General features: G+C 39.4%; 3 protein-coding genes across 6 annotated transcripts in view; 2 read left to right on the top strand and 1 right to left on the bottom strand.

Moving 5' to 3' along the window:
- The window catches only part of slc66a2 (solute carrier family 66 member 2), an 18,148-nt gene extending 17,713 nt beyond the window's left edge, over positions 1-435 (bottom strand). The window contains exon 1 of one of the 2 annotated variants that reach the window (XM_086063107.1): positions 1-435. This exon is cut by the window's left edge and continues 206 nt beyond it. The gene's annotated coding sequence lies outside the window, so the exon portion shown is untranslated. The other variant, XM_086063108.1, reaches the window with a different exon arrangement.
- The window catches only part of hsbp1l1 (heat shock factor binding protein 1 like 1), a 3,755-nt gene extending 1,502 nt beyond the window's left edge, over positions 1-2,253 (top strand). For 2 of the 3 annotated variants that reach the window (XM_086063110.1, XM_086063109.1), the window contains exons 2-4: positions 1-1,061; positions 1,129-1,195; positions 1,555-2,253. The exon at positions 1-1,061 is cut by the window's left edge and continues 699 nt beyond it. In XM_086063110.1, coding sequence (XP_085919236.1) covers positions 927-1,061; positions 1,129-1,195; positions 1,555-1,670 — 318 coding nt within the window. In that variant the 5' untranslated portion in view covers positions 1-926 and the 3' untranslated portion in view covers positions 1,671-2,253. The remainder of the gene's footprint in view (positions 1,062-1,128; positions 1,196-1,554) is intronic. The other variant, XM_086063111.1, reaches the window with a different exon arrangement.
- A 7,120-nt stretch (positions 2,254-9,373) lies between these two features.
- LOC147157616 (hippocalcin-like protein 4) lies at positions 9,374-25,527 on the top strand. The gene is made up of 4 exons (XM_086062951.1): positions 9,374-9,567; positions 20,543-20,718; positions 21,016-21,231; positions 22,524-25,527. The coding sequence occupies exons 2-4, from the start codon at positions 20,557-20,559 to the stop codon at positions 22,719-22,721; spliced, it is 576 nt and encodes a 191-aa protein (XP_085919077.1). The 5' UTR covers positions 9,374-9,567; positions 20,543-20,556; the 3' UTR covers positions 22,722-25,527.

Below are 25,527 nucleotides of genomic sequence, written 5' to 3'. Positions count from 1 at the left end.
AACGACCAAAGATGTTTGACTTTTTCAAGAGAGTTCACTACCCTTTTTTGCAGCTTCACTGAAGAGAAACTAACGTTTTTATAACTGCTCAAAGCCAAAGTACGTTATCCAAGTCAACAGTTAGTTGTGATTAACTTTAAAAATACCAACGTTATTCGACTTAAGTTGCAATTTGTTAAGAAGTAGCGATGTTTTTGTTGCCAAGGCATGGGTCGCTTCCTATCAAATGTTTAACTCATTCAAGATGACTCACTACTCTATTTCGTCGCAACTAAACGAAAAATGAAAGTACGCGTTTCTTAAAAAAAGAAAGAAAAAATAAACCAAACTACATACTGGAATGACCAGTTAATTGTAAATAATTTCGTTTTCGTTAAGTTTTCACGCGCCCCGGGAAACGTTTAGCAGTAATTCTCCACGTCACAGTGCATTCAAGAGTGGTATGGTACTAAAATGTCAGTGTGCTATTATGATTACATTCAAATACCTCACTGCTAAAGATGGATTTATAGTTATGTAACAGCATCATCTGTGAGTGACACAGATGTAATCTCTTATATAACAATTATATCAATACAAAAAAAACGTACAACTTTATAGCGAAATAGTATTACTATATACTCTATGGATATATAAGTTGGCAAATAGTTAAACATTCACTCCCTTGTGCAAGCTTGAATGGAACAATGACTCATGTCTAAAAAGTGTACAAAATGGGTATTTACACACTACCGGAAATACTTTATACATACCTTCAGGATAAAACTACATTCGCAGCTAAAATAAACACGGTTTATCATCAATGTTTCCTTACCGAATTTTATTTTGTAGTGGTGACTGCAAAAGACGGAAATAGCTTTACTTTAAGGACGCTAGCCAAAGTTGAATCAAAGTTGTTGAATGCTTGCAGCTAACGCTAGTGATGGATGTGTTTTCTTCTTCATTTAAATGAAATAAAACGGTCGTTCGGTGTAGTATACTACACGCAGAGTTGTGAGCGAAACGCCTGCTTAAGGATGTCCAAAACTGAGTGCAAAGCAGCCAAAGAAATGACACAGGCGGTAAGTTACATTGTAGCGTTTTTGTAGTTAGACCGGTCACACATATGATTTTCATTGTTTACTACAGATGGAAGAAACAATGCAGCGACTACGGGGAAGATTCCAGGCCATCACCGAACATTTGGAAGTACAAAATATCCTTGCTAAATTGCACGAGTCAACTTTTTTTTTTTAGTCATTGCAGGGGTCCGCGATTTACGACGGAGTTTTATTTTTTTACGCCGCTGCGCAAACTAATTCATCTCGCGATGTTCGTAAACTCGAAAATAATATTCATTTTGTTTCAATTCATTAACAATTCCTACCTTTTTAAATCGAGAACCCCCGCAGACACACATATACAGTATGTCCACTGGGTGGTGCTATGCTATTAAGTTTTAATAGAAGCATCACATAAAATCCTGACCTGTTTTTTTTACCTATTTGGTTGTTTTAAAAACGCATCAGTGGCGTTTGGGGAAATCGGAAAGCTGTGATTCCTTGACTATGGCACTCGAAGAGATGGGAACACGAATCAGTTGTCTGGAGGAGAACGTGATGGAGCTCATGACAGAAGCAGGCATGGACGAGCAAGCCGATTCCAAAGTGGCCGACGGTCTTCCTCAATAGATTCCACATCACGTCACCACAGAGAACAAAACTATGGGTGCAGCCAATTAAGTATTACCGGTAAATGTAAAGCAATAATGTACGCCTTCACTACCTCTATACAGCACTTTTAATTTTTTTTTTAAATTAAATTAAATTTATTATTTAAAAAAAAATGGGGGGGGGGGTGAACCAAATGTTATTTAATATTGGTGTATGATGCTGAAAATGCTATTTTGAAAAATGCCTTTAAATGGTTTTTTGAACAGTGAAAAAATATATATCAGGTAGCTCACCTCAAAAAGTGAAACTCGTAGATAGATTCACAAACAATTTTTAAACGTAATTTTGAGGATTATTCTTTTTACAGCTACCTCAAATTAGAATATTACATCATCAAAATGATTTTCTGAGTATTTTCCCATGTGTCCTAATGAATATGCTAAAACTAGAATAAAACATTTTTAAACAATCAAGAGAGTAGGAAATACAACAAAACAAGTCTATGCAAGTTTTATATGTATACATATTTTTGAAAATGACAACTTTTCATCATGTTCTGCTAAACTGCCAAAAATTGCAAATAAATGTACTTTTAAATATGTGTGTCGTATGTTTTTTTCCCCAACTAGTGAATTAGCCCCCCTAGTGGCGTCACCAGCTCATTGCAGGGCATTTTTTGTTATCGCTGTCCATGGTGCTGATTTGTTTTCACATCCATTATCTTTATCAATGTAATTTCTGTTAATTGAATATAGATTTTTTTTTTTTAATGATTTCCGTTTCTACTACTTAATTGTCATTTAAATTTCTGATTCAACAAGTGCCAATCTAATTACTAATTAATTTCTCATCACGTAGCATTTTCAGAATAGTGCGTATAAGTGCATCGGTGACGATGTGGCTCACTTGGCGGACATGTGAGGGCATTACAGTAAAGTTATAGTAGGGTGTAGTTTCAGCACCTGAGCTGCAGATGTCAGTATTTATCAAAACAGTACATGCTGCATTTGTGTCCACTGCATAGATGTTTGTGTGTCCTTCAAATACTAAACGAAAACAGCACATTATCACAGCTGCCAGGCTCTGTTGCTATGGCAACCACAACGGTACTTTAGTTTTTTTTGTGTGTGTATTTTTTTTATTCCTATTATTATGGAATTGTGCAGCGACCAGACCATTACGTCATTACAAGACAACCGGCAGTAGTACACAACACTGTGGAGAGGCGAGGGGGCGTGCGTGGAGGAGAGGCTGAGAGCTTCGACCCCGCGGCCCTCGCCGGGTGCCCTCCGCTGGGATGGACGGGTCACTCTTCACTCCAGATTGGGGGAGAGCACTTCAGAGGATAAATTAATGTGTTTGCGCAATTGTCGTGTCAGTGTGTTTGCCTGTGATGCTACTTTGTCGCTCTTCACTTAGCTGGTGAAGTACAATATGCATGCTAATAGTTTCAAGTGTCTTCTTTTCTGTTTCTATTCCGAGCAGATGCAGACCTTTATGTTGTCTGTACAAAATGTCTGTTAGTTGCTTAGAGCTGTATGTTAAAAATGCTATCTGTCTATCTATCTATCCATCATCCATCCATCTTACCATCCATCATCTTTACATCCATCCAGCCATCCATCCATCTATCTTTCTATCAATCCATCCATCCATCATCTTTCTATCCATCATCCATCCATCTATCTTTCATCCATCCATTCATCATCTTTCCATCCATCCATCATCTTTCCATTCATCCATCCATCAATCCATCTATCTTTCCATCCATCCATCCATCATCTTTCTATCAATCCATCCATCATCTTTCTATCCATCATCCATCCATCCATCATCTTTCCATCCAGCCATCCATCCATCAATCCATCCATCTATCTTTCCATCCATCATCTTTATATCCATCCATCCATCCATCATCTTTCTATCCATCATCCATCATCTTTCTACCCATCATCCATCCATCATCTTTCTATCAATCCATCCATCTATCTTTCCATCCATCCATCCATCCATCATCTTTCTATCAATCCATCCATCATCTTTCTATCCATCATCCATCCATCATCTTTCTATCAATCTATCCATCTATCTTTCCATCCATCATCTTTCTATCCATCTATCCATCATCTTTCTATCAATCCATCCATCTATCTTTCCATCCATCATCTTTCTATCAATCCATCCATCTATCTTTCCATCCATCCATCATCTTTCTATCAATCCATCCATCCAGCCATCATCTTTCTATCCATCATCCATCCATCCATCATCTTTCCATCCATCCATCCATCTATCTTTCCATCCAGCCATCCAGCCATCAATCCATCCATCTTTATATCCATCCATCCATCATCTTTCTATCCATCATCCATCCATCATCTTTCTATCAATCCATCCATCATCTTTCCATCCATCCATCATCCATCCATCAATCATCTTTCCACCCATCCATCCATCCATCTATCTATAAATCCATCCATCCCACACTTGCAATCATATGGGAGGGGGGGCCATGGGTCTCTTGAATGCTCCTGACCACCTGAGGCTCTTTGATACCTGGTGTGCTTTAATCTGCTGTGGCGCTTCGCACTTTGAAGTGAAAATCCCTGTTACCTTTCATTCTCTCCGGCTATCACCACAGACACACACAAACACACAGACACACACACACACGCGCGCACACTCAACCATCTGTTATCTTTGTCACCGTGAATTCGCCCAGAAACGCCAGACTCTCATTCATACATTCTATTTTATTCCATTGTGCCGCCGGCAACCTGCGTCTAAATTTAGCCTGGCAGTTATTTCAGGGCCGTGATCGCATACATCACCTTCTGTCGCCTCTCATATATTTCCTGCCGTCGCCAATAGAAACTTTCTGCTGGCACACAGGCCATTTCAGGTCTTACGGAGATTTAGCTGAAAAAGTTGCCTACTTATAAGCCTAAAAAAATAAAAATAAAATCATGCTAATTAATTTCCTGTAATAACCTGATGTTACATGCCACTTGCATACATGCTTATATAGGTGAATCATATCGTTGCGTAACCACAATATTTGAATGGGTTCCTGACACAACAATGTCATTTAGGGCTGAAAATAACGTCAGTAACGAGGGCTGCTCGATAATGAAGAAAACATTAATCACGATTATTTTGGTAATAATTGATATCATGATTAGGACAATGATTAGTTTTTTGGTACAAAGCAAGAAAATTAATTTTTATTTTTATTTGAAACACTATAATTATGCAGGTTCCTTTTGGATCAAGCAAGAGTTATTAAATTAGTCGTTTAAAAATAAAAAAAAGGTGCAAAGATATAAATGTAAACAACAAAAAAGTGTATCAATATTTTATTTTTGTTTACGATGATGCCGCTTTTGTAATTATGGAGTGCATTCCGATTAATTGCACAGTAACTGATCCTCGCTGACTCCCACATCACTCACCAGGCCCGGCTGCAACTTTTTAAAGCCACACACATTCAAAGTCACAATTAATAAAGTGTGAAACGTGAGGATGGCGACCCCAAGCGGCGAAAAATAAAACCTGCACCTCACATTCCTATTATGTGCTTTAATAATACCAAATCAATGTGTATCAATTTATTGATGATTATCATTGGAATAATTTATTTCAACTGTTCCATATTGATCTTTCAAAAATTTGATCTTAAACGACCAAATATGGTTCCTCTTCTGCTAAATTTGTACATTCACGACGGCCACTTCAACGGCACACTAACTATAATCCGCATCTACGCGCGCTGCTCCCTCCCCGTCCGTGTGCCTCCGTGTCGCGTTAGCGTTAGGGAATCATGGGTGTGACCTGAGCATCGGCGCCCAGCAACCGACCCGCTATTTGGTCGCCACGGCAACTGGGTCAGCCTCACTTGTACGCGTGACCGTTCTCTCCCGTCACAAGTATGTACTGTGGGTGTTTGGAGGGCCCGTCGTGCAGCGCAGGTCGGCGGCATTCTGCAAATGGACAGTGCCGAAAGATGAAACGCTGGTTTGAAAGTCACGATTTCAAGAACGCCCACGAGTTCCTTAAAACCAACGGAAAAGGTGCGCACTATATTCATTGGTTCATTACGAAACGCCCCTGGTGATTATTTGTGAAAATATTATGACATTGCCAAATAAGCGCTCGCATTGGCGAGCCTTGCAGATATATTAAAGCTGTGGAGGATCTTTTTGTTTCTTCTCCTCCCTCATCTCATTCCATCTTCTTCTTCTTTCTCATTAATGTGGCTAATTAAGGATGTGTCAGACTCTCCCTCTCCGCTCCCTCCTCCTTTTTTCTATATGGAGTCACAGGAGCGGAATCATTGCTTGATTGGAGGTGATCGCCACGGTTGCCTACTCGCCCCCCCTCACCCCCCCCCCCCCCGCCCCACTTTCTCCCTGTCTACCATACACCCTCCCTTCATGATTAAGGGGCTCATTGCCCAAGGTGCTTCATCCATTGCTCTGCTTACAGACAGGCTCATTAACATCTGCCAACTTCATCAACGGCCAGCGAAGAGTTTGTTAGAAAAGAAATCCTGGTTGGACTTTTTTGGGGGGATATGATGTGTGGACTTCTTTTCGGCTCAAGTGATGATTATGGCGCCAGTCACATTGTTATCGGGAATAAAAGCGCAATCGTCGCAGGGTCAGAAGAAAATGGGAGGAGAGAGTTCAAAGGGCCAGGATGGGATAAAGGTGAAATAAGGTCAATTCGACTTTATCACACGTAATTACACACACGCAAACACGCTCACAATGTCAGACACACATTAGGGCACCAACAGTGGTTCGAATTTCATTATCGGGCCACAAGTTCATACGCATACAAGCCGATCATGTTGTCACATTAAAGGTCAATTAGCTGGTGTAAATATGATTGCGTCACACAATATTGTTCATGTCATACATCTGATTTGTTTTTGTTTTTTTAAATAAAAATTATTGATAAAAAAAAAGTTCAACGAATCATACCATCATTTTGTTTTTTATAAATTTAACCCCAACGGAACTCAACAAATCGGATGTTTTTGTCTTCAAGTGATTATTTTTTGAGGGGGGGGGGGGGGGTTGCAAATGTCCCCTTTTTGTGACTTAAACTCAAGCAAAATTGTCATACATGAAAATTAACCTACTTTAGTTTTAGTTTTTTTTTAAGCTGCACATTCATTTAAGTAAGTAATGTGTGAGCTTTTATTTGTACAATAAGTATTTTTTTTATAATTTGTTATTATTCATGTATTAACTCATTCACTGCCATTGACGGCTATAGACGTCAAACATTCATTTGAACTATTTCAATTAGTTTAACATTAATATTTAGAGTATGAAAACCTAGATTTTTTTATTGTACATTTAGAACAGATATCAAATTAGTGATTAATTGTGAGTTAACTAGTGAAGTCATGCGAATAATTCCGCTAAAAAATTGTAATCATCTGACGCCCCGAATTTTTAATAATCTTTAAGTTGCGTCAGGCGATTAACATTTTTAATTGTAATTACTCGCATGACTTCAATAGTTAACTTACGATTAATCACACAATTTATATCTGTTCTAAATTTACAATAAAAAAATGTTAAACTAATAGAAATAGTTCAAATGAATTTTTGACGTCTATAGCCGTCAATGGCAGTGAATGAGTTAATTATTTGTTTATGATTAAGTACAGTATTTAAGTATTTCAAATATTTAGGTATGGAAAAAACGTGACGAAGAAATTCTGTCATATGGCTACAACAACAAACAACCAATCAGAAACAGAAGGCGTGACTTTCGATGTCAATCATCTGTCGGTTGGTCAATTTTTTAGCATCTTGACTCAAATGTGAGAGAGAACGCGCACGATGAGGAAAAAGTGCTTTAACTGCTCTGAAAGTGTATAACGTAGTCTTAAACAACACACCACACAAATGCAAACAATTGCAAGTGTCCCAAACCAGATGCCAGTTGTAGTTCCAAGAATGACCTGTGAGACACAGCGTGGCGCCACAGAGCAGCCAAAATCGAACCACAAACTTCTTTTAAATCCTAAATATTAAACATGTTTAACATTTACATTTGCTGGGCGTGACTGTTTTCCCAGCATATCTGGGGAGAAAAATTACTTTCAACACACCCTGCAACAAAGTAGCCCGCGATCATCTTTTCAGGGAAAATACTCACATTTTTGGCGACCATTGTCTGGTATGCGTGTACTCTGCTTGCTTCTGGTAAAAGTTAAGAGGGGGGAAAAAAAAGTCAAGAAAAGCACACACAAGTGTGAGGCTGGCGAGTGAGGGCACGATGAGCGAGAAGGGTGAGTGCATAATGGTGGACTGGATGGCCCGTCTCCCGTGGCAACACGGTGTTGCTGATGGATACACAACAAACGCACCCTACACACGCTGGCACATACACACAAATCAATAATCATAAGGAGGGAGAAAAAACAAAACAAAGGCAAGAGGGATTCATATTATTTTCCTATTTTCAATTAAGCATGGTTTAATTAGACAGCCACAGTTCCTTGATGGTGTTTCAATTATACATATTTCAATTAAAAGTTCGGGAAGGGATTCTAAAGTGAATGAATAATTGTGTTTGCCGTAATCTTTTCATCTTTGCCATAATGATATTTTAAAAATAGCTCACCAGTGATGGGACATTGTCATTTCCTGGGAATGTGGTATAAGTGATGATTTGAAAATGGAAGCACGTGCCGAGATTTATAGTAGTAAAGGGTTAGATATTGACACTTCCTGTCTATCTTGGCAAATTGATAAATATGGTGAAAAATCATTAACATGATCAGTGTCTTCACATACGGAGATAAATATCGGAATAATATACGGTAATTATATATCATTTATGCAAGTTTCAGCTATGATTTATTTCAGCAACAATTCGCCTCATTTGACCTTTGCACCGCAGTTCATTGTGAGTGCAAACGAGAGCCAACGTGGTCAGGCACGAGCGTCACGCCGGTGATTTTATCTGATTATCTGCACCTCAGTCAAAGTGAGTAATGCTCACCTTGGAGCCAAGGACGAACAGCAAAGATTACGCTACGTGCGGTCCGCAGTGGTCCTCGAAAGGTGATGGACTCCGTCACTCCCGTGGATGCGCCTCGGCGGTACCTTGACCGATCGATCGAACCCTTTGAGGTCAGCTGATTTATTACAGTTTTCCCATATATATATATATATATATATATATATATATATATATACATGTCGACTATTGATATGAATGTATTTTACACTGTTAATTTATTGTACATTTTATACGTAAAAATATTATTAAAAATTGCACTAATTCTAATAGTAAAATGCAAAAAATATCTAATTAACATTATTAAATATATTTTTTAACAGTATATATATATTTTTTAAATAAATTGTATCATTTCAAAAAAAAAATTGAATTCATGCAAACCAATTTTTTTTATTTTTTTTAATAATAATAATATTGCTATATTAATGCATTACTGTTATCTGGATGACGATGATCAGGCCTCTTTTTTTTAATTTTTTAATTTTTTTTTTTTAAGTGTGTAAACAGAGGAAAAATCAACAGTCTTTGAAGTCTGATGAATCCCCCTCCCGATCTCCCCTCTGGACCTGTTCTATGATTGACAGGCGGCTCCAGCCATCCAGACAAAAGAGCACCGCCTCCCCGGAGCTCCCTGGCCAATGACGGTGAGAGGGAGGGGGGCCTTGATGCGACTGTGTTGGCAAGGGAGACGGCAGCGGTTCATTCATCATCTCCTTCCTCACTTAGAGAGGTGAGTTCACCGGCAAAATCTCAGTTTAAACACCAAGAAGGAAGTGTTTGGGACCCAAAGGCTACACGGAGAACAGGAGAACACACTTCTGTCACACCTACAAGGATCATATTTCCCCCCACCCCAGAACATTATCAGGTGAGCAGACTGCATTTTGATTGTCCAATAATCCGAATAATCTGTATTACTACTAAGAAGAAGTCACTGGATGCTGTTTGTTATTCAAGGTGATGCTCTCTGGGGGAAGTGATCCCTCCGCTCTGTCTGCTAGGCGGGCTCCAAAACATCCAGTACTACAAAAATAATTCACAACAAGGCTCGCTACACCGAGCAGATGCAAGCAGGTTATTGCTCAAGGACACGTCGGGGTGCAAGATAACATGCAATAACGGGATGCTGGGGCGCAATAGTGACTGTGACGCGCACCGCTTTTGCCCCTGCATTGATCAGAACACGAAGCCGTGTGCCCTTCATGCTCCTTAACAAGGATACCTCAAGTGTGCAGGAAAGCCACGCAGGTTTGAAATGAGCGAGAGCAATTGCGCAGACTAGCGCAGATTGCGATTTCCGTGTTTGCGTTCGTGCATGTGAGCACATTACTGGGCGGCTTTCAGGCATGGCGTCTTAATAAGGTCCGCATGTATGCTGCTCATCGATTGGCCGATTAGTTCATGATAATTGCATCGTGGCCGGTCCATGTCTTCAATGCAGTGGGGATATACTTGAGGATGAATTCTCATTTGTGAAGTTGCTTCACAAACTCATGGTACCGTGTAGTGTCTCCAAAAATATAAAAAAAAAAGTAGTTAGAATTGGAGTATACAGTGAACTTTTGCGGGTAATCGCAGATTTTTTTTTTTTTTATAGTGTAGTATAAAGGCAAGTTCGCGTTATAATATATGATATGTAATATGCCGGGCAGCATTTTGGTCTACCGGAAGAGATGCAGCATATTTCAAAAGCGAGATGAAAAGGCAGAGAAGGTCCTCAACTAAACTCCAGTAATACAGAGCAGATTGTATATATGCTTGTGAGTATTGTTTTTATGCTCTTGTTGAGTAGAAGTTGCTTAAATTTAACATCCATGCTAATTTCCGTTTTAGTATTATATGTTAGCATTAAGCTAGCAGAATTTTAACTACACAAAATTACAGTCGTGGTTCGGTAGAACATTTTGGGCGTTCAAATATGGACTGAACCCTGTTCTAGCATTGCGCAATTCCCTTCCCTATCATCCCACGTCTGTTACTTCCTACGAATCCGGAATATTCTCGGAATGACTTTGCCGCGACCGTCATGTGTCCATGCTGGTTTTTTTTTTTTACCTTTTTGCTGCAAACTCCACTGTAAACATTAGTGTGTATTATGCCAATTGTGGCAGTAAAGCTAACTTTGACCATTATCTTAATTCCCGACGGGAGCAAATGAGGCATTTATTTGAAGTATGGTGTTTATTTATTGAAGTGGCCACAAAACTATAAACAGTGCTTCTACTAATTGACATTTCCGGCGCCTATTATTGGCTCACTGCTATTGCTAATCATGCTCCTAATGCATGTTTGCTGTACTAAAGACGAAAATAGGATTTATTTATTTTTTAATTGACACAATGAATTGATGAAGCCACTGTCGCACAATAGCGCATGATAAATCAGTGACAGTCATTTCTGACGTTTTCCGTTCACCCCCCCCCCCCCCCCCCCCCGCCACCATCCCCAATCTGAATCCTAATGCACCACACATTAATTTAGATGCAGGTGTGCGGCACGCAGGCACCGAGCTGCAGGTAATTTCCTAAAGTAATGACACCAGTAATTCCGTTATTGACAACAAGCAATGGAAAAGACGCCGGCTGACGCATGACGACAGCTATTTCCTCCGCTCTGGAAAGACTGATTCATATTCTATATGGCGTTGAAGACGTTTTTTTTCTAAATCCTGGCAAAAGATGCGCCGACGTCAGCCATCCTACGATTTTCTACGTCCGTCTTATTATGTTGTGCCTGATGTTCAACACCTCTTTCGCGAAAATAACTGGCTATGTGTGTGTGTGTGTGTGTGTGTGTGTGTGTGTGTGTGTGTGTGTGTGTGTGTGTGTGTGTGTGCGCGCGATGTGCGAGGTACATATGGTGTGCGTTTGTGTGTTTTTGTGTGAAGGCACACGCTATCTGCTACCAAGGCCGCAGACGAGGAATGCACATCGCTGCTTTCAAACGAAGCCTCTTGAAAATCTGATGAAAATAAACATATGCCTACAAAGGCATGATTGGCTAATTTCGGCTCTCACAATTTGAGTACAATGTATTTCATTTTGTTGCTGCCTAAATTATTATTTTATTTATTATTTTTTAATCACATTTAACTTATTATTTTTTTTTTTTTTACAAATAATTTCTGACGAAGGGCAAGCTCGGGTTACGTACCAACGGAACTGGAGGATCTCGGAGGACTGACTTTTTCTTTCTCTATTTAGTACTCAAAACAGTGGAGAATGAATGGAGTTGAAAAGTTAGCGTGTCAAAGTCAGCCATTTTGTAGTTTATGACTTTTCTCAGAAGGGCCGTTCTGACAGTGAAACCAAATTGTTTCGTTGTATTACTATGTATACACAAATTGATGGATTACTAGTTTTGAAATAAGAAGTCAAGGATAATATTTTGTTCAATTATTGTTCAAAGTACTGTAAAAGGGCTAACAAAAAATATAGTGCATATAATTATTTATTACCTGTGACCATTTGAAATTTGGGTACAAAATTGAGCAAATATCATGTAAATTGGCACACATGATTTGCTTTCGCGGGCCATATAAAATGATCCGGCGGCTCGGATCCGGCCCCCGGACCTTGAGTTTGACACATGAGATCCATGCTCCACAAGAATCACTAGACTGGAGTTACTTTTTTCTTTTTCTTTTTTAAACAAAGAAACAATTATTTCAATGACAAAATGCAAATGATTAACTCATTCACTCCCAGCCATTTTCACTGAAGCAACCCCCTTCGCTCCCAGCTGTTTTACTGGATTTTGACTGATTTTGCAAGGCCCGCAGAATATTGTGTTTGATTGCTATAAAAAACGGAACCTACCAAAAGAAAGATTTTTCATTAGGAAAAAAAGTACATTTGCATCTATTTCCATTTTGCAACAATTTGCATTAGAGTATAGCTAAGTTTCATCATTATTCACAAGCCTGTTGAAAACATTTGGAAAAAGAGCTTGTTGCAACATGGCCCTGGCTGATCTCTTATACTCTGCTGTCACCTGCTGGCCGTTTTTTATTTTAATTTTTTACAATAACTACCATTGCTTTAAGCAACCTCTTCAGGTTAGAGGCTGCATCAAAGCCTTCTGTATGCTCTAGCATTAAAAAAAACATGTAACCTAAAACTAAAACGTATAAATACGTTTTTGAGACCATGGCAATATTTAAAATAAAACTTTTTGATACTTTTTTGGGAGCAAATGAGTTAATGCATATGCTGTTTATTATATGGTAGCTGCGGCGTTTCAAGACAACAAAGATTAAATGTAATTTTGACAGCTAGTTAAGACTTTTCCATCCAATAATGGTTCAGCAATGCGGTCACAATTGACATCATCATCTCGTAGCAACATTACAAATCGCTTGTCTCATTTTCATGTGCATGCCAATCAATGCATTGATTGGACTCGAGCGTATTCCCCGTTGTTGTTTTCCCATCAAGTAGCGAGGCGCACAGTGACACCAGCGTGATCCTGTGATTGTTGGGTTACGTCAATAAACACGGCGCTAATCAGTGCAGAAGCAATACGGACTGCTTCATTCAGTCACACGGGTCGACGTCATGGCCAAGTCGAGAGAAGCTGTGGGTTTGATTAGAAAAAGCGGACACTTCGGTGGTCTACCGTTGGTATTGTTTCTCAAAATATCAAAGCGGGGCATTATGTGTGGAATGATGTGTCGGTGATTGCATCAGTTGATATAAAAAAATAGAAAATAAATGACAGAGGAGAAGTCAACTGAAGCAGGCCCAGTTGGGAAAGGGCCCGTCTCAATTGGCTAATCCATCATTTCTTGCTCTATTGCTTTTTGGCGGCGACAATGTGTTGTCAAGGCAACACATCGCTGAGCTGCCCTCAAGACCATCCATTCACTTACAGAGAGCTTTAACACACACATACACACACACACACACACACGTTTGTTTTACTATCTTTGTGGGGCCATCTTATTGACATAATGCATTTCCGAGCCCTATTCCTTACCCTAACCTCAACCATAACCCAATTCAAACCAAAACTTTAAAACCAAGTCTTGACCCTCAAAAAGAGGTCTAAACTTGTGGGGCCCAGCAAAATGGCCCCACACGGACGGGTGGGCCCCACAACTCTGTGAAATCCCGAAAAGTTGGCCCCACTATGTAGCAAAAACAAGACCACACACATACACACACTGACACAATTGTCGCTGATCAGGGCAAGGTCTGATATTTGACTGGTATCCTATTGATTGTTCCTCTGTCAGTCTATTGTACTTTTTCCACTAAAGGTTATTGCCAACACACACACACACGCACGCACGCACCCCCCCTCCCCCACACACACACAAACATATGTGTCAAGCGATTACAAAGTTTTCACAAACGAATTGCACAATATTGTGACTCCTCCAAATTTGGCTACACACGTGAGCAGAGTTTTTGTCAAAAGAGCGTCATGTATGATTTAACGAGTATGGACTGCAATACAAATTCTATTTTAGAGTATCTTCTTTCATCGGGAAAACAAATTATATCATCTATAAGTTTCATCATTATTGACAAATCTGTTAAAAACAGTGGGGAAATGAATCTTTTTGCAACATGGCTCTGGTTGATCTCTCATACTCTGCTTCCACCTGCTGGCCGTTTTTGGAATAGCTACTATTGCTTCAAACATTCTCTTCAGTTCAGAGGCTGCATCAAGGCTTTCTGTATGCTCTAGAATAAAATAAAATAAACATTAAAAACTTATAAATACGTCTTTGGGAGCATGGTAGTACTTAAAATAGACAGTAATCAGGGGAAACAATATTTTTGATTGAATGAATGAATCTGATTAGTCGATTAATCGATTGAATAATCGATAGATTAATTGATTAAAAAAATATTTAAGAGTGACAGCACTACAAAATACTGGTTCTGATTATGTCACACCAAACAGCATCCCAACTGTGGAAAGTTAGCAGCGCACGTGTGCAGTGTCGTACGCTAGCTAACACCACAGGCTAATGCTAGCACAACGCCACATGTCCGCTACTCCGCGGGGACGCGCATGACGTCACCCTCCGCCACTCCGCCCCTCCCCAAAGAAACCGTGCAGTGTGCGGACATGCGCACTCTGCTATAAAGGGAAGATAAAAGCTAATAGGTGCAGTCAAATTGAAACAGCATTTTTAATGAGAGTCTGAAAATTTGCCACGCCCATTTGAATGAATGACCAAATTGCCACCCATTTGTGCACAGCACTAATATATATGTATACAATATAAACCATGCTTTCCATTCCAATCGCAGCTTCTCCCAGCTCATTTTCAGTCACAGCGATACCTATTCTTCCACCCGCTGTCGGCTTTCAGCTTTCAATTCGAGCCTGATTGTCATAATAATGAGAGCGTAGGCACACTGCTTCCTGACCTCGTTTGCTTCTCGCATGGAAAAATGTATCCTAACAAGAGTGCTATGTTGTTTATTTTTCAATACGGTGGTACCTTGGAGTTTGAACATAATTGGTTCCTGCGAAGTGTTCAAAGTCTGAATTGTTCAACCTCCCCAAAAATGTTTCCCATAGGAAATAATGTAAATGCAATGAATCCGTTCCCAAGCTCCAAAAACAGAAAATTACTATTTTAATTTCTATAAATTTTTTACATTTACAGTACAGTACAGTATTCAAACAATAAAAATACCTTACCTGTTGTGGTGTGATGTCATCAGTGGATGATAGATGCTATGTTAATGCTAGCTTTAGTTAAGAGTTTGTGTATTTTAAATTGGGCATATTGTTAGACTACTAAGCGGTCCTTGCGTGCATTGTTTAACTCATTCACTGCCATTGACGGCTATAGACGTCATAAATTCAATTAAAAATCATAACTATTTCTATTGGTTTCCACTTTTGTTAACAAGAGTATGAAAACCTAGATTATTTTTTTTTGTACATTTAGAACAGATATAACATTTGTGATTAATCGTGAGTTAACTAGTGAAGTCATGCGATTAATTACGATTAAAAAGGTATTTTTTTTTAAACAAATAAATAAAGTAATTGTAATTATTTTTTCAAATTTTTAATAATCGTTTTTTTTTTAAGAAAACATAAAAAATTACTATTTTTAATCGTAATTAATCGCATGACTGCACTAGTTAACTCACGAGTAATCACAAATGTTCTATCTGTTCTAATACAAAAAAAAAATTCTAGGTTTTTGTTAACAAAAACTCCGAGGTATTTTTTACTCCGATTTTTTGGGTTGAAGTCCGAATTGTACGAGGTCCGAGACATTCAAACGCCGAGGTTCAAGGTCGAACATTTTGGAGATAAAAAAATCAGTCATGATAATGCAAAGTGCGTAGGATTGATTGTCGCTTAACTGTGTCTTGAAGCATTGGAGGCAAAAGCTAGAGGCTCGCGATCCTATAATTTAAATTTACAGTGTTTAGGAACGACTACTGAATAACTGAAATGGCAAAGCACTACTTTTATTAGACAGGGTCATGACCTAGCAAAATGAAGCTCCTCCAGTCACTCGTTAGATGCCACAGGATGGTAAACAAAGCAACACAATGCAGTAAATAGGTGACCTTTTTCAGGCAATAGCGGAAAACGCATCACAAACTTGGCGCGCATAAAACATGAAGCCCGGCGCGATTAATGACGTATAAAACAATTTCAATTAATAACCAGCGATGCGCCAGTTGTCTCGTCAGTCTAACAAGAGTTTGACATACCATTCGTCAGAAGTTAACCGCGGCGCGAGATGACACGCGCGTCTGATTTGTGTTTACTATCAGCCCGACAGCTGCAAGGAGAGAGCGAACACGCCTTTCGTTACCCAATAAGACGCGCGTCTGTCTTGTCCAATGACTGCTGCTATAAATTAGCGCCGGATGCCTGCTGTCTGCCTGCTCGCCCGCCGTCTATCTTTGTCATATGTTCACAAGCTGTCTATCCACCCTTAATGGTCGTCTCCCTCCGAGGTGGGAATCCACATTGACTCATCTGTGCATTCACCTCCTATTCAACGTCGGGCCTTAACATAAAATGTCCGATTTTTTTTATTCATAGAAAAAGTCATTGCTAATGATGTTGTCCCATTCAACACATTTACTTCAAAACTTTTTTTTCCTAACACAGGAATCAAGCAAAAAAAAAAAATCCCTAACAATTTCTCTACACATAAAAATTCTGTCTTTTGTCAACCTTCATAGAGCTAATACTTTTTAGCATCAAGCTAGCTTTGCCCACAACGGGAAATGACTAAAACAAACAAACAAAAATCTAATGACATTAGGAAAATTACACGTTGCTTCTCTGAATACAGGGCTGAATTGGCGCACACACACAAAAAAAAATCGGCCCAGCCCAACTGCTGCCTAATGTAGTTCTGCCACTGAAGTTTATTGATAACATTTCAGTTTGTGATCTATATTCAAACTGGACTACTGGACTACTGGACTGGTCCCTCTAAATTATGGGCCGGTCTTTTAGGGGTAAAAAGCACTGCAAAAGAGGCCGGCCCACCGGGCATCTGCCCTGAATGCCGAATGGTCAGTCCAGCCCTGTCTGAATATGTGGCATCATGTTTGTTAATGTTAATGTTAACGCTTCCTGGTTCATGTCATCTCAAATCAACCAATCAATCATCAAGTTGTCAACCCTGGTTGAATTCTGTTTACGCCATGTTGTCAACCGTGAAGGTTGAAAAAAGCGACCAGCCTATTTTGATGAAAAAAAAAGTCAAAACTACAGATTTATGTGTGCAAATGCATGGAATAAAAGTCAAAAAAGTAGTCCCAAAAATAAATACTATTAGGTGTCTATACATCTGAAAACAAACAAAAACAAAAATAAACAACAATTCAGGGGTTCCTAATGAAGTGGCCGTTTAAAGGGAGCCATATATGTGCCCGGATGACGTGCGTGTCCTGTTGTCCTCAATCGTGTGAGACATTTTGACTGCTCCAAGCGAGAAAAAACGGCAACAGGATATCTGCGTACTTTTCCTTGACGTGAGCGCGTTTGGAGCCTCGTCAGCGGCGGCAGCTTGTTGCCACACCAACTGAACGCCCTTTGATGGCATGCGGGAGAATCGGCAGCCTGAGCCACGCGTCTTTCCTATTTTGCATATTGTAATTAAAATGTCCCGGACGTCAGAGCACATTACATGAGTGTTTCTTGGGATTTGATTCTTTGTTGAAGTGCCACGGTTACTCTCGTCACGTCTTTGAATGAAGTAGTAAAATCAATGAAATGAATGAATGTCTTGGGGACGCAGTAAAGACCAAAGGAAATATAATTGAGGTGCTTGTTGTCTTCCTGAGGAAAAAAGGTGGGCAAAGTACGGCATGCGTGCCACAAATGGGTCTGCGGCAATCTTTAATCCGGACGACCGAGCATTTCAAATGCCCCTCAAAACAGGTTAGCTAAACACATTCATTAATTATTAATTTTTTTTAAATATTTTTGCTTGTTAAATAATAGTTACATTAATTATTTACAAACAGTAAAATTAAATGTATTTAAAGCTGTATATATAAAATACTTGGTTGATTCATTTACTGTAACTACTAGATAAAATATTTTTTATTTATTTATTATAATAAATAATTGGTTACATAAATTAAATATAATCAATACAATTATATTATTCATTATAACGAATAATTTATTGTCTCTTTCATATTATTTCACTGACCTTTTCTTTAGTCTGAACTTTGAAATAATAGATTGTTTGATTATAAAACATGTTACTAGTGAGACAAAACTGTACATGCTACTAGTAAATCAGAAAATTATACCAACTAGTGCAACGTCCTGCCTCACTATTAGCATGTTGTCCTATTATTGTTAAGAAATGTCAAACAGTGTAAAAAAAAAAAAAGCGTTACTAAATTCATTCTACTAGTGCACTTATTTGTCTTACAATCGAGAACTACCAGCATACTAGTAAATGGAGTATCTATTCAATATAATTTATATCAATCTAAAGGTTTATGTAATACGCTCTTTGTCCTCACTACTAGTAGGGAAAATTGCACACAGCAGTAGGATAAATACCAGGTACTAGTTGACAATCGTGTGCTACTAGTTACATTACAAATGCTACAAATAAACATCTAAAACTTTACTAGTAGTACTTGTAACGCACAGATGTCAACTAGTGCATCACTAGTAGCATGTAGTTCCCTACTAGTACGCCAAAGCTGTGCACTACTGTGCAAAAATTACATACGGTGCTGAATTCTTACTCGTGAGGACAAAGCATGCACTACTACATGGATCATCAGTTGGAGGATATTAAAAATGGCGTAAGAAATCCAAAGCAGCATCTGGTGTTGTCTCCAATTGCTAAACACAAACAATTTCTACTTCTCTAAGATTCTGGCAAAGGACGCAAAGCCATCCAGGGAATGATTTTTAATTTGCACGAACTTGACGGTCGTGCCTGCCGTGCCGTCATGAGCGGTGTTTATTTTGATTCCCTCAAACGGGATTGGCTTTTTTGACGGCTTTCGCCTCGCGCGGGCCTAATGGGAGCGTCTGGACGTCATGCCGGGCAAACTCTTATTATGAGCCGCGTTTGCTCCCTGACCGAGGGAAGAATCTCATCTGTCTCAGCTCGTGGCCTACAAGCATTAGCATTCTATCAACAAACACCGCAGCCATGCAATGCCCATGAAGCTAATTTGCTAGCTCGTGTAGAAGCTTTTCTTTTCATGACAACAACTGCGCTGACATTTTCGCGTTAAAGGCCGAGCGGACTGTCCTTCATTCCTCTCCTTGTAACCCTCGTGGCTCTCCGACTGCGCCGACAAAAATCCTGCTGCAGGTTACGGTGAGGGGTTTGGTGGCCTCTCTCTCTCTCTCTCTCTCTCTCTCTCTCCTAACATGACTCATTGGTCATATTTTCGCCGCAAAGCTCCCGGGTGAGCAGTTTTAGAGAGGAAGGATTTGCGACGGCTCGCCGTGTCCTGGTGTGCAAGTGTGTAAAAAGCTGTCAGACGCGGGCTATGACTCATGGATGGCGTCATGAAGGGACTGCAGTGGTCCGTGGGAGGTTAATGGGCCATTTTATGTCCAACGAGAACTATCAGGCGTGTGGATTGGAGGTCATTTTTAAGGCGGACTTTCTGGTTTAATGGATGTGCATCAATGAAACGATACAGTTCAAGCAAGTCCAGCTATGATCGTTTTTGCGTTCGTGTGGTTATTATAGTTTTGGAATTGTCTTTTTAGTTAGTTTTTATTTAGTTTTGAGTTTTAGTTTTTTTAAATTAGTTAGTTTTAATTCGTTTTCATGGTGGTTCTGTTAGTTTATATTAGTTGTAGTTATTTAAAAAATGCTTAGTTTTAGTTAGTTTTATTTTTTTATATATATTTTTTATATATATATATATATATCTTGTACTTGGATTGTCGTTGTGTGTCGTCGTGTCAGGACGGCGACAAACAAGAAAATGCACTTGCAATTGATGCTAGCTAGCTAGCTAGCTGCTAGGGAGCAGGAAAACGAGCACCATGGGAGCTAGCTAGCTAGCTAGCTAGTACCTGGGGTTAAAGCCAAACTGTGACAGGGTTTTTACTTTCTGGACCTGCATTTCCCACCTCTACTTGTGCGCAATATTTAATAAACACCATGGTAAAATTAAAAAAGTAACACATTCCTTACCTAGCGTTCATTTATTCATTCATAAATGGTGGCAGGTGTGAACACAGTCTCATCGCAGCTCAGCCTTGCAAGTGCATTTTCTGGTTTGTCGCCGTCCTGACAGGACGACACACAACGACAATCCATCACCGCTCTTGTTTATCATCAAGCACCGTCTCACCTGTGTTGACCCCATCTCTATCTCTTCGTCTTCCCTCCCTAGATAGGCGAGGCAACATGGGGAAACACAACAGCAAGCTGGCCCCGGAGGTCCTGGACGACCTGACCAAGAACACGGAATTCAACGAGGTCGAGCTCAAGCAGTGGTACAAAGGTTTCCTGAAGGATTGCCCTTCTGGCATTCTCAATCTGGAGGAGTTTCAACAGCTCTACGTCAAGGTCAGCATGGCCGCCAACTCAGATTTTGGTGAAGGAGGTTACAGAGAGTTACCATGCTAATTAGCAACACTTTGCCGGAAGGTGAAATTGTACTTTGTTTCTATTCTAAGGACTCAGCTGGATTATTATTAGCTTGTTAGGCTACTGTGACTAATCACCTGTTTGGGTGTAATGGGGGAAAAGGACAGTTATACTGGATTAAGCATTCCCTTTCTATATCGTGGTTCACTTTAGAAAATCCTTCCCTTCCATTGACGCCATTTTCTCTCCCTTTTAAATTATTATTTTTTTAAATAGTTTTTTCCATACGGCGACGCCTCCAAGTTTGCCCAACACGCTTTCCGGACGTTTGACAAGAACGGAGATGGGACCATCGACTTCAGGGAGTTCATCTGTGCCCTGTCCATCACCTCCAGGGGCAGCTTTGAGCAGAAGCTCAACTGGGCCTTCAACATGTACGACCTGGACGGCGATGGCAAGATAACCCGCGTGGAGATGCTGGAGATCATCGAGGTAGGCCGATGAGGAGGGCAGCCACAGTATGTTGTGAGCTCACAACGTGCAACCAAAATGTCTATCATGGAATTTTATTATTCTGCTACTCGTATCATTGAGGTTGTATTGTCAACTCAGTGTCTCGACCTAAGAACAGGTCTGCAAACTGTGGCTGTCTAAAATTATTATTATTTTTTTCACATTTATTTGAATTTTTTTTAGATCAAATATTCTTAAAATGTATTAATGATTTAATAGAAAATGAATAATTCAATATTCAAAAAAATTCCAGAAAAGAGAGATGAAAGGTAAATATTTTTTTTTAAATACCTAAAAATGTCCAAAAAAGAAAGAAAGAGAAAGCCGAAAATGACTATAAAATGTCCCTAAAGTTACCCAAAAAATGTCAGAGAACTGAATAAAAAAGGCAGAAAAGAACGTTTAAAAGTAACCATAAAATGTCCAAACACAAAAGAAGAAATCCTGAAAATGACCATAAAATGTCCACAAAAATGTCAGAAAATTGATAGCAAAAAAAGCAGAAATAAACATAAAAAAATGTCTAAAAAGGAAAAAGAGAGGCATAAAATCACAATAATAACATTAAATTGGCAAAAATGTCAGAAAGGCACGAAAGTCTAAAAATGTACGAAAATGTACACACACAAAAAAAGTAGAAGAAAATTGATCTCTACGTATTGGATGCTAGTACATTAGACTAAGACTAACACACACTTTCGTTCAACACAATCTTCAAATGTTTTGGGGCTCCAGACAGATTTTTAGTTATTTGAAATCAGAAACCTACATTATTGAGACATATTGGATAATATTAAGCAATGCTATTTGACAGCTTCTAAATGATCTGATGATAAGGGCTGACTTGGAACCAATCACAAGAAGGAGTCATGTCAAAACAACCTATGACAGGACTCTCTCGGGTTTGTGGTCAAATCAAGAAAAACATTACTTTTATGTCGCTGTTAGTTGCCCCCAAATTATCAGACAGATACCTGGAGTTTATTTACTACATTTGTTTTTTTAAATGTGTAAGCTGAGAATGAGTCAAAAGAGGTTATAAGAATTTTGGTGAGCCTGCCATGGTTAGTTTCCCACTAAAACTTCCAATTCTGTCATTTCTAACTTAATTTTGCGCACTTTTCTACCTGATGCAATCAATCAAAGTGTATCACGCGCAACAATCTTATAGCATGACTTTTTTTTTTTTTATCCTTAAAGTCTACAATTAGCGAAAATTCTGAAACTTCCCTTTTGTTAGCAATATCAAATGTCGATTATTACTCCCGTAGGCCATTTACAAGATGGTGGGCACGGTGATCATGATGCGCATGAACGAAGACGGCCTGACCCCGCAGCAACGCGTCGACAAGATCTTCTCCAAGATGGACAAAGACCACAACGACGAGATTTCCCTGGAGGAGTTCAAGGAGGCGGCCAAGTCAGACCCCTCCATCGTCTTACTGCTGCAGTGTGACATGCAGAAGTAGACGCTGATTGCGTGGAGTAGGGGGAGGTGAAGAGTGGAAAATGGAGGAGATGGAGGAAGGAAATCTAAGATTGCAAGGACATCAACCAAACCCCCCCCCCCCCCCCCCTCTCTTCCCCGTGTTAGTTTCATCATTACAAATCAGGAGATATTTAGAAAACAATCAAAATTCGTAAATATGGCACACAAAATTTGACGGTGCAATGACGTGCATGTGCGTCCATTTTAATGCGTCACTGGTGTGTTTGGGTGTAATCAGTCAAATCCCCTCCCACATTTTTAAATGGATTACTGTACAACATGACATCTGGGCTTAAAGCTAAAAAAACGTCATTAAAAGTTCATTACAATGACGATGTGATTATAAACAGCATCAAGGATGATTACACGCTACTTGTGCTAAAGCATCCAAGAGTTTGAGGAGAAAAGCGAGTCCCCCCATTAAGACAAAGAGTATTTTCACGTATGGAGGCAGCACTTCATCATTTCACAATAGTGTGCGAGACAGTCTTTCATGTTTGTGTGTCAAAGGTCATCCTGAATTAGCACCCTCTTACGTGAGACACAAATATTTACAAAGTCAAACGTAAACTCATGTTGCCATTACAATCACAAGTTATGGACCGCTGTTAAATATGCGATGTTTACGTTTAGCGCACCGCGAGAAGTGAAAATAATAGCATGACTAAAGATAGCGACGATTACCTGTAAAGGCCAAAACGTCCCTCCGTGATTTAATGTGGACTCCGCTTCACGCTCGCCCTTCCTCTTCCTGTCCCTGCTCGTTTTGTCTCCGTCTTTCTCCACCGAAATGTCACAGGGGAAACGCTTTGATTCGAGGTGCAGGTAGAGGAACTCTGTTGAACTCCGCTCTGATCTTGAAAGACAAAAAAAAAAAGAGAAGAGAAATCAAATGTGGGGAAAAATAGCAAAAGGTTGAAAAGGGAAGCATGTGAAGTGGGCGCACCTGTTGGTGAAAGAGAAAGCTAAACATTTGTAATGACTTGAATTATATATCAGCTTTATTATGTGGATGAAGAAGTTATGTAGGCTGGAGATTGCGTTTGTTGTATCTTTTCGTTCTCTGTGCTAAGACGCTAGGCTAGCTGGCATGTGGATGCCACACACGTTGAAATCATATTAAGCTTGAATTAGCTTAGCTTAGCCAAGCACAAAGACTCATTTTGTGGAATTATCATTTTTCATTTTCAAGATGTTTTATTTTCCCTCTGTGTCTGAGCTTAGATGCTAAGCTAACTGGCATGCGAATGCTATGTACAAAGGTTAAAATCTAGCGTAGCTTACATTTTGATTATGCTAATGAGAGCGTTAGACAGGTTGGCGTTTGTGTTTTTATGCTACAATGCTAAACTAACTGGCGACAAGGATGCTACGCACATACGTTGAAATCACTATTTATAAAAATGGCACTTATTTCGGGTAAACAAACGAGATTGTTCAGCTTTGCTATGTTGACTTTGATTTGGATTTGATGTTTCTTTGCTAAGAAAACATTGGCGCTTTATTAGCTTCATTAGCCAACAACTGTAGAATCAGCTATTGTGTTTCGACCGGGTCCAACTTTTAACATCTTGTTGACATTGAAAACACTCAACACACAAACACTTTCTGGAACACTTTCTAAATATCTCACGAATATGCTGGGAATTAAATTTCTCCTCCTCCTCCTCTATCTCCTCAAAGTCACATAACAAGCCCTCCTGTGTTCGATACTGTAATTATTATAAAATGTATATGTACATTATGACACAATGGTATTTATGATTATAAGACAATGTAATATGTAAATGTACTTGAAGCGTAGAACTACTTTCATAACGACGACACAGATACCGTTTGTGTGAGTGTGAGTGTGCGCGCTAATTTTTCAGGCATTCACACGTTTTTTGTATTTGCATCATTTGTGTTACGAAAAAGGCGTCTTGGTCTAGTTTTACCAATATGTGCGTACTGAATGTGTGTGCAAACACACCGAGTATTGTTCCTGCTTTTGTGCTCGACTAGTGCGCGTGTGCACATCTGTGGGTGTGTGCGTACACGTGCGTGTGCTTTTATTCGCTGTGGAGCACACGACCATAAACACTCACATAGAAAAGTGCTGGTCTCAACTGGAAAAGCCAGTGAGGGGGATACATAGATGTGAGTTATGTGTCATAGCGCCGCCCAGTGGCGGGAAGCAGCATGTCAGCTCAAATGATTACAGCATGCCTCTTCGTTTTAGTTCTACTCGATGTTCAAAACAAATTTGTACATTTTTTATGGAGTAATTTAAGTTAATAAATACATGATTTTGTGCACAGTAAACAAAAGACGGGCTATTATGCTAGTAAGTGAGCTATTGCAATAAATCTGCAGAGGTGAAGTGCACTAATCCGTCATTATTTTTGTTGTGGTCTTTTTATTTCCGCTGATTTGTCAAACAATCCTACAAAATGGCCCACAGCTGTTATTAGGACCACGTTGGACACATGAGAAAAATTCAATTTCCTCCCAAAAACAATATGCAATTTATTATCATTTGTGTGGAGCCTCCAGTTGAAATTTCAATATTGAAGTGCCAAAGTTGGGCTTGTTTTGCTTGGAGCTAAAAATGAAGGAATCCATCACTCACATCACATCACATCACCAGAAATGCTTTAGAAACATGCTTTGTATTTACGTTTGAATGATTTGTAAATGTCTATTTGTCTTGTCAGATGCTTTCCTGTTTGTTTTGATTAGAAACAAAAAAAGTAACGTACTTATTTTTGTTACATGGATTAAAAGACGTGGATGTGGAAAAGCTG

The sequence above is a fragment of the Leptonotus elevatus genome, chromosome 19 (genome assembly GCF_054856555.1).
Source record: "Leptonotus elevatus isolate MCC_2025b chromosome 19, RoL_Lele_1.0, whole genome shotgun sequence".
Lineage (NCBI taxonomy): Eukaryota > Metazoa > Chordata > Actinopteri > Syngnathiformes > Syngnathidae > Leptonotus > Leptonotus elevatus.
Note: the sequence above shows the minus strand (reverse complement) of the source record. Positions and strands in the feature narration are given on the sequence as shown.